The sequence below is a fragment of the Solea solea genome, chromosome 13 (genome assembly GCF_958295425.1).
Source record: "Solea solea chromosome 13, fSolSol10.1, whole genome shotgun sequence".
Classification (NCBI taxonomy): Eukaryota; Metazoa; Chordata; class Actinopteri; order Pleuronectiformes; family Soleidae; genus Solea; species Solea solea.
Window position 1 is genome coordinate 18,343,038 of NC_081146.1, and position 16,768 is coordinate 18,359,805.

At 43.1% G+C, this 16,768-nt stretch overlaps 1 protein-coding gene across 49 annotated transcripts in view; it reads left to right on the top strand.

Moving 5' to 3' along the window:
* The window catches only part of rims2a (regulating synaptic membrane exocytosis 2a), a 120,536-nt gene that overhangs the window by 59,210 nt on the left and 44,558 nt on the right, over positions 1-16,768 (top strand). For 16 of the 49 annotated variants that reach the window (XM_058648826.1, XM_058648830.1, XM_058648832.1 and 13 more), the window contains 11 exons: positions 956-1,905; positions 7,690-7,901; positions 9,144-9,263; positions 11,525-11,624; positions 11,750-11,873; positions 12,502-12,548; positions 12,784-12,896; positions 13,883-13,930; positions 15,724-15,854; positions 16,202-16,394; positions 16,552-16,702. In XM_058648826.1, coding sequence (XP_058504809.1) covers positions 956-1,905; positions 7,690-7,901; positions 9,144-9,263; positions 11,525-11,624; positions 11,750-11,873; positions 12,502-12,548; positions 12,784-12,896; positions 13,883-13,930; positions 15,724-15,854; positions 16,202-16,394; positions 16,552-16,702 — 2,189 coding nt within the window. Of the gene's footprint in view, positions 1-955; positions 1,906-7,394; positions 7,463-7,689; positions 7,902-9,143; positions 9,264-11,524; positions 11,625-11,749; positions 11,874-12,501; positions 12,549-12,783; positions 12,897-13,882; positions 13,931-15,723; positions 15,855-16,201; positions 16,395-16,551; positions 16,703-16,768 lie in introns of all 49 variants that reach the window. The other 33 variants (XM_058648847.1, XM_058648879.1, XM_058648870.1 and 30 more) reach the window with 6 other exon arrangements.

Consider the following 16,768-nt stretch of genomic DNA (forward strand, 5'->3'; position numbering starts at 1 on the left):
TAACCTATCTGTATTACTTTCAAGATTAGATGGATAGAGAGTGTTGGAAAATGACACAATATAGTAAATAGTGAAAATTCTAGATGTGTTCCAGTAAAGTGATAGAGATATTTATACAGTATGGTTATTTTAGCATTGCTAAACGAACAAATCTAATGATGGCCTAAGACTTTTGCATAGTACTGAGTATAACGTAGATAGAAGATATTGCACTGAGAGGAGGGTGTGGTGCTGCATCCTGCTGCTTAGCCTCATTTCTGTCTCTCGCTTTCTCTTTCTGTGTGTGTGTGTGTGTGTGTGTGACTGAGATGGAGCAGACTGAAGCCCAGGCAGTGCAGGGCGAAGTGTAGAGAAGATATAGACTCCAGAGTGAAGGCTTCAGCCTCTGCAGAGAAGCACACACACACGTGTGATGTAGCACCGTGAAGCTCTTCTCCGACTGAAGCACACATTTCACCCTGCACACAAGTAGATGTAACTGAGCAGCGTTAACATGGACATGCACATACAGGGTCATGAATAAATCACGATACATGTTTATATATGTACACTCAGCTAAAATATAAATGCAACACTTTTTTTTGTCCCCAAGTAAAAGATGTAAGATTTCCTATTTCCTGTTGCACATTTCGGAGCGGCCTTTTAATGTGAGCTGTCCAATGCACACCTGTGCAATTATCATGCTTTTTAATCTGCCAGTAAATGGGTTATTGTAGTAAAGGTGTAGTGCTCACTTATTCGGATTCTAACAACTTTTTGGACCAAATGTGAGAGAAAAAAGCCTTTTGTTTGCATAAAAGAAATCTTACATTATTTCCTTCAGTTAAAGGACCCTGGGAGCCAAAACAAAAGCTTTGTGTTTATATGTTTGTTGAGGGTGTAATGAAAGAATACGCAGTTCAAAGCTGAGCAGCCACTAAATTCCGCTCTTTTGTTTCCCTTCTGTGATCAACAGGAAACGAAGCCCATCTGCATCCAGGGATCCAAACCAAAAATACGACCAAAGGGAGGGGGGTGACCACTCACAGTATGCCCCGACGGACGGCGGCATGCCCAGATCACCGTCCGACTATGGGGATGGGGACCCTCGGCGGGCTCCGCGGGGCCCACACATGTACCCAGATGTGGATGCGGCACGGATGGGCTATCGGGACCGACGGGGCCCTGGGCGCTGGCACTCGCAGGAATACCCACTGGACCAGGACCTAGATGGACCGCCCAGTGAGTATGACCTCCAGCAGCAGCGCCAGGAGGAATTCCAGGCACGCTATCGCAGTGACCCCAACCTGGCGCGATATCCAGTGAAGCCACAGCCCTATGAAGAGCAGATGAGGATGCACGCTGAGGTGGGACGTATGAGGCACGAGCGTCGGCACAGTGATGTCTCCCTGGCTTACACAGAGCAGGGTGACCCTGGTCCCATTCGGCTGTCACGACAGCATCTCACCGAGCGCCGGCCGCCTATGGTGGGAGAGCGCTCCTACTCTGTTGACCGTTCCTCCCCGGGGCCTATGGGTCCTGGTCTTGGAGGTCACAGAGCCTCCAACCGCAGTCCCCCAACTCCGCACCGCAGCCCAGTGCTGGGTGACCGATCGGGGGACCTGCGGAGAGGCGACCTGGGCATTGGTGGGGATCCTATGCGGAGGCAACAACACCACTTGGACCCCAGTTCGGCTGTCCGCAAAACCAAGAGGGAGAAGATGGAGAGCATGCTGAGGAATGACTCTCTCAGCTCGGACCAGTCAGAGTCCGTGCGCCCGCCACCCCCCAAACCCCACAAAACCAAAAAGGGAGGGAAGATGCGGCAGGTGTCACTGAGCAGCTCAGAGGAGGAGCTGGCCACCACGCCGGAGTACACCAGCTGTGAGGATGTGGAGATAGAGAGTGAGTCAGTCAGTGAGAAAGGTAGGAGCCACCAGCCTTTTTCTGTCTTTGCATAGCTTTCTTTAGCATTTACTGTATAGAGAACAAACAGCTCAGATGCTTTTTCATGCACTTTTCAAGACACTTTCTAGTCACAAAGTATTGTTTGGAAAGTCAGAGTTCATTAAATAATCATTATATTATTCATGTTGTCTTATGTTGATATTAATTTTGATGTGATTTCTGCAGCTGTTGACCCAGATATAACCCACAGAACCCCCTGTCTACAGTCTGTATATGTGCTACGTATGTTTGAATGTTGTATGTTTGAACGTTTGTATGTGTATTTTTACATTTAGGGCTCATTATTTTTGGTTAAAATCAAAGTAAAAGTAATTGAATTATTTACAAAAAAGATTTTTTTTTTAATCATTAAGATTTTTTTTTCTTCACCATGTATTTTCTCATGACAAATAATTCAGGTCTCTATTGTGTGTGTGGTGATTTTGAAAAGAAACCTGAAAATAATGAGCCTTATATTTTGTGTTTGCTATCTGAGACTTCACTCTAACAGCTCCAGCACCTTTGAGGAGGAGGCTTCTCAACACATGAGCCAGATATGTTTCAGTGTGAATGTGTGGTTTGTGTTTTCAAATGAATGTTATGCTGCTGCTCTCAAGGCCCTCTCCTGTTGCTCCTGTTGGCACAGTGTGCTGCGGGTCCTGCCGCCGCTGCTTCACATGATCAGTCGGCTCTAATGTGCAGTGTTACATAACTGACTGACATAGGGTAGCAGGGAGAAGTAATTGCAGCCACGTTTACCTGAGGAACGTCAACAAAACACCAAACTGAAAGGAAGGAGGTGCAGCAGCAGCTCACAAATGGAGGAATAGAAGATGACAGGAGAGAAGTATAGTAGCACAGTTTGCTACACCAAAGCACCTGCCACAGGAAAATGTTTAATCTAGTGGGGAGTGGAGGGATTCAGTGGGTCTGCTCTCTTATGTAACTGTTCTCCTCGCTAAGAAAAGCTGCATCGGTGCTACATTATTAATGTGGGAGTTTCCAGGTTTCCAGGTAGCCATGAAACAAAAATAGGAAGAAAAGCAGGCCGTTCTGAGGATCAGAGCTTCTGTTGTTTCTGTGTCTGTCTATCTGTCTGTCTGCCTCCTCCACAGGTCAGGGAAGGGGAAAACTAAGCAAGCATTTCAACTATTGAACAAGAATAGCTCACTATTGAACATGTGTGGCTGATTAAGCCAATTTATTTCTATGATTTCAATGTATTATCATATATTTTTGTTAATTTATGACACGATGAACACAGTTGTAATCAGGTGCACATAGGAAAGTTCTGAAAATTCGACTTAAAACAATTGTCGTTTTGTGCACTCAAAGTACACTAAGACAGCAGAAAGGAGATCGACGTGTAATAGTCTGAAAGAGTGTTCATATCACCGTTAAAATTCTTAATAATATAATATACTATCTCAAACTGCTATGAAGATATTTTATTACTACCTATATGTATTAGTGTATAGATAAGTATTTCAGCTGAGCTAGATTTTGGAGCCGTTTAAAAAAAAAAGAGAAGTAAATACTCATTGTATACAGTAGAGTCACTGTCACTCTAATATGCTGACACGATGGAGTCTTAATGCACTGTAACATGCAAACGTGCACTGTTTAATAATCTTCTGCAGAGAACATGAATGAGAGAAGGCAAAAAAAAAACTAGGCCAACTAAGCACAGAACATCAATTTTAATTGCATGTGAGGCCAAAGTGGAGGAGAATGAAAGAGAGATCAGAAAGCACCTTTTATGTGGCCCGTCAGCATCTGGGGGTTTGTGCACTCAGCTTGACTGGGTCAAATCAGGAGATGGGTGTGCCGCGGTAGACTAGGCAGGAGGCATGTCAATGCTCTCAGAATCTCCGACACCCTGCTGGGGGCCTATGAGGAAGATGTGATAGCAAGGGGGGGGGAAAGCAAAGGGAGGAGGAGACTGGAGGAGAGAGGGTGTGCCCGCTGTAATGGGCCTGGCTCGTGCCTGCGAGCACTAGAGACTGATTTATCACGATGGCCTCTCCCTGTGTTTTCCTCTTTATTGATCCCCCTGACATGCAGTCTCATAATTGTGCCGAACAGACAGAAAAGGAGAGGCTGGCTGAGTAACTACAGCAGAGAGGTGGACATTGTGTCGTGACAGCCTGCATTACAGCCTCATTAATGGCTTTTGTGTGTCGTTTTTGCACCGCAGTAAGTCTGTTGAATTTTTAGTTTGCATTTGGTCTTTGAAAAAAACAAAACAACGTTATGAATTTAACCTATGGCCTACACTGCTGTTGTTATTTGTATAGCAATAAGTCGAAGTTAGTTAACCTTTTATTTTGAAAAAAAACAAGTTTAGCATGACACTTTCTCACCTTCCTAACATGATGACTGTTTAAATGTACACACTGTTTCGCCCTTGCTTCCCCCCCCCCCGTTCTTGCCCCTTGAATTGTAGTAAAAACAGCATCAATAATTAATGATCCAATTAATAGTTTACACTGGTTTTTATTGAGCTGTCAAAGTGATGGAGAGCCTGCTGGTGGTGAACTCCACCACTGCCTGTGCTCTGCCTTTGCCCTGAATCAGCACTTTGTGGGGCCTCGGAGCCGGGGCGAAACGGCAGGGCCGGGTACAGACTGCTGATGTTCACAATTTATAGCCGTGATGAGTTTCCTGCTCCCTGAAAAACCACACAGTGCCTCGCCGGGGATCAGTGCCCAATTGTGGTGTGCCACTGTTAATAAAGCTTCGGGGAAATAAAGGGGAGAGGCTAAACGCGCCTCCATGCTGGCGCCCACTCAAAAACCGTCTTTGATAGACACTGAGAGTGAACAGTGAGGGGGCTGCTGCCGGTGGAGAGATATGAGGGGCGGAAGAGCAGGCACAGGTGGAGGTGAAGCTGTGATTGATGTAGCCCTGAGATAGAATCTTATTTCAGCTTGTTAGAGTTAGTTATAATGCATTTATTTATTTATTTACTGGCGGCCTTCAAGCACCCTCTCTACTAGTTCAAAAACTAGTCAATAAACATTATTTTACGAAAGGATAGTCTTTTAGTCCAGGCTTAAAATCATCGGTCCTACAGCTCCAAAAAAGACTGGTAAATGAAAACCTCTCACTGTCTCAATGTAGGCCTTAAGTTGTGTGAACTATCGCAGCCAGATTAGGTAAGTGTCTTCTTCAGTGAAGAGTGTGTAGCACTCTGAACTGTGCTCTGGTGTTTTTTGCAGCTGACAGAAAGGCAACTTGGAGGCAAAGAGGGTAATGACTGTTGTCAGCTGTTAGTTAGAGGTCCGCAGAGGGCAAATCCCATCTGGGAGCATCCATAATGTTTCATCACACTGCATAACTGTGTACAGTAAGTAGTTTAAGTGAGCACATCCTGATTGCACAGACTGATGGATGGACTCCGAGCAGAGAGAAGGAGCAGGCCCTGACTTTTTTTTTAGTAACAATGAAACTGAAGAACATTAAAAATGTGCAAATGTCTTAAGAGGTTATTTTCCTTTGGCAAGCAGGGATATAAATAGTGATTAAGTGCATGTTTTGATGGACAATCAAATGATGCCAAAGTGCATTGATGCTAAAGGTGAGACATTTTAGTCTCAGCCAGTGACTCAATAAAACAGACTTTGAACAAGGTATTGATCCCTGCGTTTTTCCATACGTGCAGGCCAGTCTTGCCCGTCATCGACCCATGTTGATGCAGATTCTTTTGTTTCCCCTTCTGCTTGACCTGTGCGTGCTCCAGTCTTCCATGACCACGTCCTTTACACTCAGAATCGTATAGAGTCTATTTTTATGCCTTTCCATCAGACCTGCCTGATTTCCCTGGGATTGAATCCTTGGTCAGATAATGCCTGAAGGTTGGTTGCCCTGTATAAATCCATTAGGTTCTACAGCTCTTTGCAGGTTTATTGAAGTGTGGCAAATGTGATGTATATAGCTCAGGGGCTGCAAAAACATAGTGTTTTTTTTTAGTTTTTTTTTTTTTTTTAGACAACCTTGCCTGAGCCTGCGGCTCCACGGTTCACTACAGCTGCGTACATTCATGCAAGTACACAGTAACATCAGCACAAGTGCAGTGCCAGTGTCTGCTGAATGCCAGTCAGCACCAACATAGGCTTTTCTGCAGTGTTTAAACACTTCATAACTAACAAGTCATTTCATTTTATTGTAAAATGACTCGCCAGTGTCTGAGAATAACATTTAAATGCCCATCGCCTTTACATGGGATGTAAAATGCAGAGATTTGCCAACATTTAAAGTCTCAAGACAAAAAAGTCACAATTTTCTGCACAGACAGCAGCCCCCCCCCCCACTCTCTCACAACTGACGTCTCTTTTTTTCATCAGGCCCCCCCGTATTACTCCCGTAATGGGAATCTTAGCGCCACCTTTGGATCCAATGTTTTTTTTTTTTTTCCAGTCCTTTTAATTAGCTTGGAATATTAAGCCTCTTAATCAAATTGAAAGTGCTCTCCATCGCTCTGCTCTCTGCATTCACATGGGGGAAACAAATCCTGTGTGATGGCAAAGTTGTGCTTTCTGTCAGATCGAATGATGACAGTGAGTTTCAAATTCTTCTTTTTTGGCTGTGACTTGTGATTGAAGCATCACATCTGCTGCAAGAGATAAGGCTGCAGTTTTTGACTCCCCCCCCCTCTGTCTTTTACATTCCAGCTGCAATGATGAAAGAAGTAAAAACAAAACAGAAACAGCTTAAGTGCCATTTCTTAAGGCTGTGTCCACTGATGCCACTACAGAAGTTGTAATCAGAGCCTTGTTCAGTTTTGACTGAGGTCAGTGAAGGCCGCTTGGCTTCTGATCCACAGTTAAACACGTCGGCTCCCTTGTACGGATGCAGCTACTGTAGGATGAGATAGCGGCATGCTATTTTCTGCTAGTGTCTGCGGAATTTGAACTCTGAGTCATAGCGTTTTCTGTGGAAATAGGGTTAATAATGAAACAACCATGTGTTTCAGCAAATGAACCAAAGGAAGTAGCTGTCAAAACATTTGAAATGACTCGCTGTCAGCACATTTACAAAGAGGATTTTTCTTATACGATGTTCTAGTGTAACACGGTATGACAGTAGTGGAACACTGCAGAGGACCTCGCGGACTCTTTTCCAGGGAATTGTCAAAACTGATAGTCGTGTGGCCAGAGAATGCACACTCACGTCCTTTCCTTACCGTGCGGCGTTTGAGGCGCTCAATTGATATTGATCCTTCATGTGTTATTGTCTGAGCTGCATGTTTCTCTCTCCACAGGGATCATAGAGTTGCACACCATGACCGCAATCTGAGTTGAAGGCAGTATGTGTGAGCGTGCTTGGATGTCCAGTTTTGTCCTGAAAGAGTATTATGTTCATATGTGCGTTAATGTATGTACGTCATGGTTTGTGGTGTCCTCACTGGTCCCTCTTGCTGTCCTCTCTTGTGTATGTACGCCCTCACCCCTCCCACCACCTTACAGGAGATTTGGATGGCCATTGGTGGGACCATGCGTCTTGGCATAGCAGCGAGGCCTCCCCAATGTCTTTGGTGAGACATGTGGAGCCCTGCCTTGACCCCTCCCCCCCCCCCCCCCCCCCGTCCCTTCTGCCCCTTATCCCCAGTCTCTCTCTCTCTCTCTCCCTCTCTCCCTGTCTCTCTCCTCTCCCCAGCCCCCTCTCCTTGAGTCTTTTGTCATTTCATGTTTCCTTCGTTTTATTTACACCTTTGCATGTTGTTTTTCTGTTTTTCTTTCTGTTTTTATCCCACACCTGTAGGGGACAGTCAAAGGGGAAAAAGAAAAACTATTGAGCAGGCATTTATGTCTGAGCCGACACACACCTTATCTGAGAGGCAAAAGAAAATGGTGCGCTTTGGGGGACACTCATTTGAAGAGGACTTGGCATGGTGTGAACCGCAGGTTAAAGACTCGGGAGTTGATACGTGCAGTAGCACTACCCTAAACGAGGAGCATAGCCATAGTGAGAAGGTACTGAGACAATCTAGCCTGCATTTTCTTATTATTATTTATGACCTACCCATCCAGTCTTTGTTTGCTTTGTCACTAAGTGTAAATAGGTCAGATGTTTGTTATCTTTTTTCTTTTTTCCTTTTCCTTTTTTTTGATTTGACATTGTATAAATTGATTTCTCTTGCGATTCCGTTCCTTTTTATTTTTCGGTTACTTTTGGCTCCACCTCCTTTGCTTGGTGTTGCCTAAAAAGTCTTTTGGGGGCACCCTCTTTGCTTGCTACCTGTACTTGCTGTTTTTGCTCCCCAAACAGAAACTACAAACCTTACAGTAGTTGTTAGAGAAAAGCATTGATACACAACCTCTCTGTTTGTCATGGCACACGGGAATGTGGGTCTTTCCTAGTTTGCATGCTCGTTCTCCTTCGTATGTTGTGTTCTTGCTCTGCAGCGGTCCTGTTTAGTGCTGTAGGAACACCTTTACTCAGGCCCGTCCCTCACACTCTGCTGCCCTACCCCACAGCACCCAGTCCAGTCAGAACCCGCTCCCTGCCAAACTTTCCATTCACTTCTACTCTCAAATTATTAGAAAAGCACAATACAGGGAAGATTGGACTTGTTTTGCACCAAAATAAAACATTTGTTTTTCTTTTTTCCCTTCCACTGCAGCATCTGTGATTTCACCCTATCTGTGTCTTATGGCTTTATTCTGTGCTTTTCTGTTTTTCATCTTTCTGAAGCCTCATGGTCTACCTCATTGGTTCTTGTGCCATAGATGGTCTTTTCCCCCCTTCTTCATTGTCTGCTTTCCCCTCACTACTCCACTTGATGGTGATGTGTGTGGTGAAGCACCAGACTGTGAAACCGATCTTCCAGCTCCAGTTTGAAGAGCTGGTTTGAGGAGGAGTGCTCTGGCTGCTTGCTTTACTCTGCATGGGGCACTGCATGAAGCTCACTCCACCTTCACACTGGCAGGTTCACACAAGCTCTGGGGGAAAAAACATGAAACAGTAACGTGACGTTGTACGTTTTAGTTGTGTTTTGTTTTTTTCTCTGATTGCTCTTTGGATGATAACATTCCTTCATTCAAAAGAATCAATAAATCACCAGAGTTTGTGTGAACTTCCTTTTCCCTAAGTGAATTAATTCTACCCCCATGCCCTCCTTTCACTATGAACAGTTGTGTGCTTTGATCTTAAGTGATCAAACCCAAGTGGATGAGTTGTTAAACAAAAGGTGTGTTGTTGCTCTAACCTTGTAGCACCCGGTGACGTGGCAGCCGTCCAAAGATGGAGATCGTCTAATAGGACGTATTTTGCTCAACAAGCGAATGAAAGATGGAAGTGTGCCTCGAGACTCAGGAGCTCTGCTTGGTCTGAAGGTACGTTCTTTTACCTTACACTGAATGTTTCACATGAATAATTTAAAAAAATCATTATGAATGATAGAATTCACATTTATGTTGACTTGGTTGTAATTACTCAACAATTTTTCTTTTAGATGTCTCATTTTCTCTCTAGTTGTCCCTCTGTATCAATGTTCTTTAGTGTTGTGATTATATTCCTCATGAATATTCATGAGCATCATTTGTTATTGAGCACTATAATATTCTATACGCACTTACATTCAACTAATTTAGTGAACTTCTCTGAGCCTCTCAGAGGAATCGAGTCAGACCAGATTCAGTTTCACTGACAAAATTGAAATTATTTTATCCGTGCAGATATTAACGGATAAGATAGTGCTTATGTATTAAAGGGGATGCTGCCTTTGTCACTTTGTTACGCCCCTTAACTTTGGAACACATTCCCCTTAGATATCAGGGAAGACAGCTCACTAGATATTTTTAAAAGAAGACTTAAAACTGGTAAAAAAAAGTACCTCCGAGTCTAGCCTTTTCCGATTTTATTCCACCCTGTGTTCAATTTTATTGTTTTATTTGCATCTTTTTATTCATTTCAAAGTTAAAACAGGGTTTTGACTTTTTGACTTTCGACTTTTCCTTTTCATTCCACCCTATGTTGTGTTTTATTGTTGCATTTGCTTTTTAAATGTTATTTTCCTTCCTATTGTTCAGCAAAAGGTGCTATACAAATAAAGTGCATTATTATTAATAATAAATAGTACCATGACAGTACCACATGTTTACTTATACCATATTATTACGTACAGCGTTTATCTTTCGAGTTAAACCCACAAGTTTGTAATTTTATTGCAGTCACTGCATTGCTAAATCATTTGAAATATTTCCTGTTATTGGTTTTCCTTCTCTTCTAGTTATTGCATGAATCTGTGTGTGTGTGGGGGGGGTACACACTGGTTTAATAATAATAATTAAAAAAAGAATTCCAGAGAAACCTATAGTAGGCCGTGAGGAAAGAGAAGAGTAAGCAGCAAGGAGGGGAAAAAAATCATTACTGATTGAATGAGCGTCCTGAACTGGCATGTTTGTGTCTGCTCATTGCCTCGGCACGTTTCTGTCTGCTCAGCAGCAGCCAACCAGCTCCACCGCTCAGCCTGTCAATCCATCAGTGAGGCTGCCAGCCTTGCCCTCACTGACTGTCTTCCTCTCTCTCTCTCTCGCTTCCTTCATTTTCAATCCTCCTCCTCCTCCTCCTCCTCCTCCTCCTCCTCCTCCTCCTCCTCCTCCTGCTCTCTCTCTCTCTTTCTCTCTCTCTGGCTCCTGGCTGTTACATAAAGCCATTTCATTTAGCAGACTTCCCTAAGCTCCTTTGTATGTTGGCATTCAGCTGCCATTAAGAGGGATTTTTATTTGTATGATGCCCATGTAAGCTGAGCAGAGTGGAGCACAGCAGCTCAGAACTGTACAATGCAGCCCTCGCCCACAGCTCTGCACGGAGTCACAGAGCAGCACCAGAGTGTGTCTCTGGGGAAAAAAAAAACAATAGCTGTGGACATTTAAAAAAAGAAGAAGAAAAAAAGTGATGCACTTTCACCAGTGAACCTCCCCTCTCAGTGTTTTTTATTGAGGATTCACCTGCAGGCAAGACCTAATTCAGTGTCTTCTGCAAGCTGCAGCAAACATGCTGCACTTTCGTAGGTAACATGGTCAGCCAATGTCGTGGTCACATTTACTTCACAAAAAAAAGAAAAAAGGAAGGAAAAAGGAAGAGAGAGACCACGTCACACCTGTGTTGCACTCTCTCTCCACTGGCTTCCTATTCGTTTTATAAAATGTTATTGTTGACTTTCAAACCTCTTAATGGTTTGGCACCATCTTACCTTCTTAACTTCTTTGTCTTCATGCTCCATCCCGAGCTCTGAGCTCTGCTTTTAGCTGTACCAAATTCCTGACTAAAAACCCGGGGAGATCGGACCTTTTGTGTAGCTGCCCCTGAACTTTGGAACGGGTTACCCATGGAAATGAAATCTGCCCTCACCATTGAACATTTTAAAATTGCTTTTAAAGACCCACCTCTTCTCTTTAGCCTTCACCTCAGGATAAAAATAGTAAACCCAGACACTTCTATGTAGTTTTTACCCTTTTTACGATTCTATTGTGTCACTATTTTACCATTTTATTTCAATATAATGTTTTATACCTTTTATGTTGCCGTGAAATTATGCTCTAGAAATAAACGTGACTTGACTTCTAATCCTGTCCCATCTCTGCTTCTACAGGTGGTGGGAGGCAAGATGACAGAATCTGGTAGACTTTGTGCTTTCATCACTAAAGTGAGAAAAGGAAGTCTAGCAGACACTGTTGGACACCTCAGACCAGGTATAACAGGAAAACTGTTAAAAAAAAAATAGTCTTCCGCAAGTGTTAAATGATCTACGTTGACATCACGTGCATGAAAGTTTGTAACATTGCATGTGATTTGTGGGGTGTTTTATTTTCTGCAGGTGACCAGGTGCTGGAGTGGAATGGGAAGCTTTTACAAGGAGCCACATTTAAAGAAGTTTACAATATCATACTAGAATCCAAGCCGGAGCCGCAGGTGGAGCTGGTGGTCTCACGGCCTATAGGGTGAGAGCTCATAATTAACAGACATTGCTCCTGGTGGTATAGAGTATAGTAAGTTGCCTCCGTGGGCAGTAACTTAGCAGCTTGGCTGGGTCGTGGATTTGTCAGTTGGAGTAAAGCCGGGACTTGGGGCCCAACTGTTTTACTCTCCTCACACCAGGTGCATGCTGTGGTGTCTACAGGTTTGAATGGAGAGTTTTTATTGCAATAAATGTTCTATGAAAATTTTTTTTTTCCACTTATGTCATGACATGGACAACACGTACGTCTCAAAGAAGGAATTACATCAAAATTTACACATCAGACCTAATCTTTTTCCTCATTTGCAGCCATTAAACACCTTCAGCTAAAAGAAATGATGGTACTAATACAAATTGAACATGTGAACTGATTTTTTTTAATGATACTGATAAGTGGAGACATCCCTTCTTTCCTCCCCCGCCTTTTGCTGTGTCTCTGACATCTTTGCATATGTGGGTATCTGTATCTGTCCTGCTTTGTGCTGGTGAGGGAGAAGCTAGATGAAGACTAATTACTACTCTTAATACTACTACTGCTCAAATGAATCCTCTATGTCCCTCCTTCCCTTTCATCTCACATTCCTTTTTTTTTGTTTTTGTTTTTTTTCCAGAGATATTCCTAGGATACCAGACAGCACACATGCACAACTGGAATCAAGTGAGTCTTTATCTCATTAGTCTACTACATGTATTTGTTTATTCCAACCGTCAGCCAATAAACATGAGGTTAAGAAAATGACTGCATGAGTTGCTTCTGTCACGCTGCCTCTCTGGGTCTCTCCTCCCATCCTCAAGTTTCTCTTCTCTTGTGGATCTTATTAAAGCTAAAGTAAAGACACAACTTTGCCACTTAATAATAATAATAATAATCTGTGTCACTTGTGCCGCGTCAGGTTCAAGTTCTTTTGAGTCTCAGAAGATGGATCGTCCGTCCATCTCCGTCACATCCCCCATGAGTCCCAGTATGCTGAGGGACGCCCCCCAGTACCTGTCAGGACAGCTTTCAGTAAGTGGACTCAACAGGACATTAAGACTGCACGTCAAATCCTCCTGAGATACTGTATGGTTTGATCGCTTGGGCCAGTGCTAGAGTTTCAGGAGTAAAATATGTCACATGTGCCCCAACATTAAAATGAAGTCAAAGCTTAAACTGTTGCCAGGACGATACCGGACACAACTTCTGTCCCTGTGCTTGTTCAGCTGGCCTTTTACCAACCCAGCACAGGACTGTAGATCAGGTTACTGTGCGTGTGTGTGTGTGTGTGTGTGTGTGTGTGTGATGTCCATTATCTAGTATAAATTCCCTCTTGGGGTAAATGGGTAAATGGCCGCATTAAAGCAAGAGATAAATCAACACTCAAATTTAGGATCCTCAAGGGAAATAGTGTTAGCATCTAGGTAACACCTCTCTGACATGTTTTTCTTACAACATCAATATTTATGAGAAACGGTGGGGGTTTGACTGCCACTACTTTATATAGTCATTCAGACCACACGTGACACATCCCGTGTTGTTATAGTTTGTATTTTCTTGAGAGGGCTGACCTCGAGATCCACAGGTAAAAAAAACACCACTGTTGTGTTTTTGGAGCAGTGTTCAGTTTGTGTTCACAGGGATGACAACAGGGGGTTAACTTCGTCGACGCCATGACGCAAGCTCTGATGCAGAGGAGAAAAGGTCCAGAGAAGAAAGAGAGATATAATTGCAGAACAGAGCAGAGAAGCTCAGGGACAAGTTATCTTTGATTAGATAGAAAGAAACATAGAAGCAGAGATATAAATGAAAGGCGAGAAAAAAAAAAAAAAAACACACACCCGCTGACTTAAATCGTCTAATCTAAAGCTCCAAATGTGTGTTGTTGTGTGTACAGTGTATTGTGATTTTGTTGTTGTTGTTGTTTTATGGGGTTTTTGGTTTTATTGCATTTTCTTTTCTGTTCTTTTTTTTTTTTTTTCTTGTTTCTTTTTTGACATTTAATTTTGCTTATCCAGAGCCAAAGCCTTAGTAGAAGAACAACGCCTTTTGCCCCTAGGGTCCAGGTAATGGGTCCTGTCTGCAGGGCACAATCTCTATTTGGTCTTTGCTCATTGACTGTTGACTGGCCTCTTTTCTGTTTCCATACTTGGGAAATGCATTCCGCAGGGAAACGGCAGCTTTGAGTTTCCCTCCCAGTGCAGTGCATTATGTCATCTTCTTCTATTTGATTTTTAGGTGTCACTGTTATGATGGCAGTTATTATAATTCATTTGAACCCATTCACATCATTATTTTTTTTTTAGGTGGTGCATGCTCAACTAATCTGCTCAACAGATTTTAAGAGACACTCTTCCATTTTGCCCGATTTCTCGACCGTGTCCAGTGACTTTGCTAATCTTTTTGGGGATCTTCACAAAGGCAATGCAGGAGGGTGTCTCTTTCAAGTTTTTTTCTCCGAAAAGGAACTTAGTGTTGTATTCTCCTTCAGTGTGACGCGAACCCAGTCCTTAAACATTGTTAAACACAACAGCCAGGACTGCCTCGTGTGCAAGTTAAAGTTGATGTCAATTAGCAGATTATGGATTATGCGTCTGGAGTGTCATGCTGCAGTGAAGAAATACCAAATTTAACCCCCCCCCCCCCTATTTTTGGAAAACAAATTGTATATCTCTTTATGTTTGAGAGGTGAAAATTAAGCAAAAAATGTTGCTTTCCAAATTAACTTCAAACCAAGCAAAGCTGTAGACTTCACTTTGGGGGTCTCTTGATCTTACTATGTAAATGTCAGATTTATTTTCTTATCTGTTTGTTGTTTTGAAAAAAAGAATTTACATAGATCTGATGCTGTATGCGTCATTAAATAAGTGTGCTTCCGTCTTACTGCCTTGGTTTTGGATTCATGTGTGTCTAAACACATGCTTGTATGTTCTTGACTGGCTATATGAACTGGACAATTGGACGAAGTGTCCGTCCATACGTAATGTAGTCGTACAGTTTCCAATCCACGGACAAACAGTATTTTTATTTTTTTTTTATATTTCTGATGGGCTACAAGTTCAGAGAGTTTTCAAGAAGGATTTGTTTTTCAATCAGCCCCCTGCTGTCTGCTTCCGCCTACAGTACACATGTACTGACGTGACCTGAATGCCCTTTTCTTGTGTTGCTGCATGTGTAGCTGGTAGATTTAAACAGCCCAGAACTTTCTTTTTTTTTTCCATAAACATCTTCTTAAAGAAGTATGGACGAGAGCTTAGAAGTTTTTGTTTCTTCTTCTCACTTCATCTACTTTCTTTAAGGCCTCTGTTGGATGTTGGATGTTTCTTCTAAGTGTCTTCTTTGGAGTCCATACTTCCGTTTTCTCCCTGCCATTGATTCCTCTTGCTCTAGCATGATTGATTTCCTGATTGAATATCTGAGAGAACATTATCAGATACATCATCACCATTATTGTGATAGACAGTAACACTTAGAGCAGCTGCATTCGGTTTCATTTCGGACAGTTTTCGATGGTGTAACGCATACATGAGAAAAGTACAAATATGGAAACACCACAAACAGACCATGTTTCAAATAAACACAAAACAATGTTAGGACCAAGCATGTGACCTGACATTGTCTTAGCAGGTAGACATCTTCCTCTTCTCTGGAGGGTCAATGCAGGAGAAGACCTTAAGGTGCAGTCAAGAACTGTTGGGTGAATTAAGATAGGCCTCATTAAAAGACGCACATGCAATCAGACCATTTTCTAACGTAACAAAGTTGTCTTCTCCTGCATTATTCCCTCTGTGCATTCTCTGTTAATCCCGTGTGGCCCTGATCCGTCTCTCAGCAGGATGTCTCTGCTCTGCCCCTGCAGGTCAAACTGTGGTATGACAAAGTGGGCCATCAACTAATCGTCACCATCCTGGGCGCCAAAGATCTGCCGCCCAGGGAAGATGGACGACCCAGGAATCCTTACGTAAAAATATATTTCCTCCCTGATAGAAGGTAAGAGTAGGAACAGTTACCACCCATCACACTTTTTCAATTTAATTTCATTGCGTTCAATAAGACATTACACGTCAGAGCCCATACAGATTATAATCCTTATCGTTTTAAGCCATTAGCATCAGGAAACACAATCTGTGGATGTTGCTTGTTTAACAGTAGATGTTACTATTTGGTCGTTCAGTGTAGTTTTTCCATTTGACAGCTCAACTTTTCTCAGGAAAGTAGCACGGTCATCCTCACACTTCATCAGCATGCTTAGGGCCGAGCACCGCACTGTGTCCCGTCTTGTTTTTGATGGTGTTGTAGTCGTGGCTCTTCTCTACCATGGTTGTAAATAAAAACAGTTTGAATTATTGCTCCTCCAGTGACAAAAGCAAGAGAAGAACAAAAACAGTAAAGAAATCCTTAGAGCCCAAATGGAACCAGACCTTTATGTATTCGCCGGTTCACCGGCGAGAGTTCCGGGAGCGCATGCTGGAGATCACACTGTGGGACCAAGCCAGGGTGAGGGAGGAGGAGAGCGAATTCCTGGGAGAGGTAAGAAAACCAAATCTTACCAATCAGAGACACTCAGTAAAAGTATATGAGCTAATCCGTCTGAATGTGGTCGCTACAGTCCAACATGGACAGGGATTTTTTTTTTGTTCTCGATTGAGTTTCCCTCCCAAAGCTCACGGCTGTTCCCCTCTGACAGATTCTGATAGAGTTGGAGACGGCGCTTCTGGATGACGAGCCACACTGGTACAAGCTACAAACACATGACGTATCCTCCATCCCGCTCCCACGTGCCTCCCCGAACACACAGCGCAGGTTCCACGGAGAGAGTCCGACGCGGCGACTGCAGAGTATGTAACGCTTGTAACGCAGTGTGGGCAGCTGGTTTTCCTTTATACAGTCCTAAAGTGATTTTT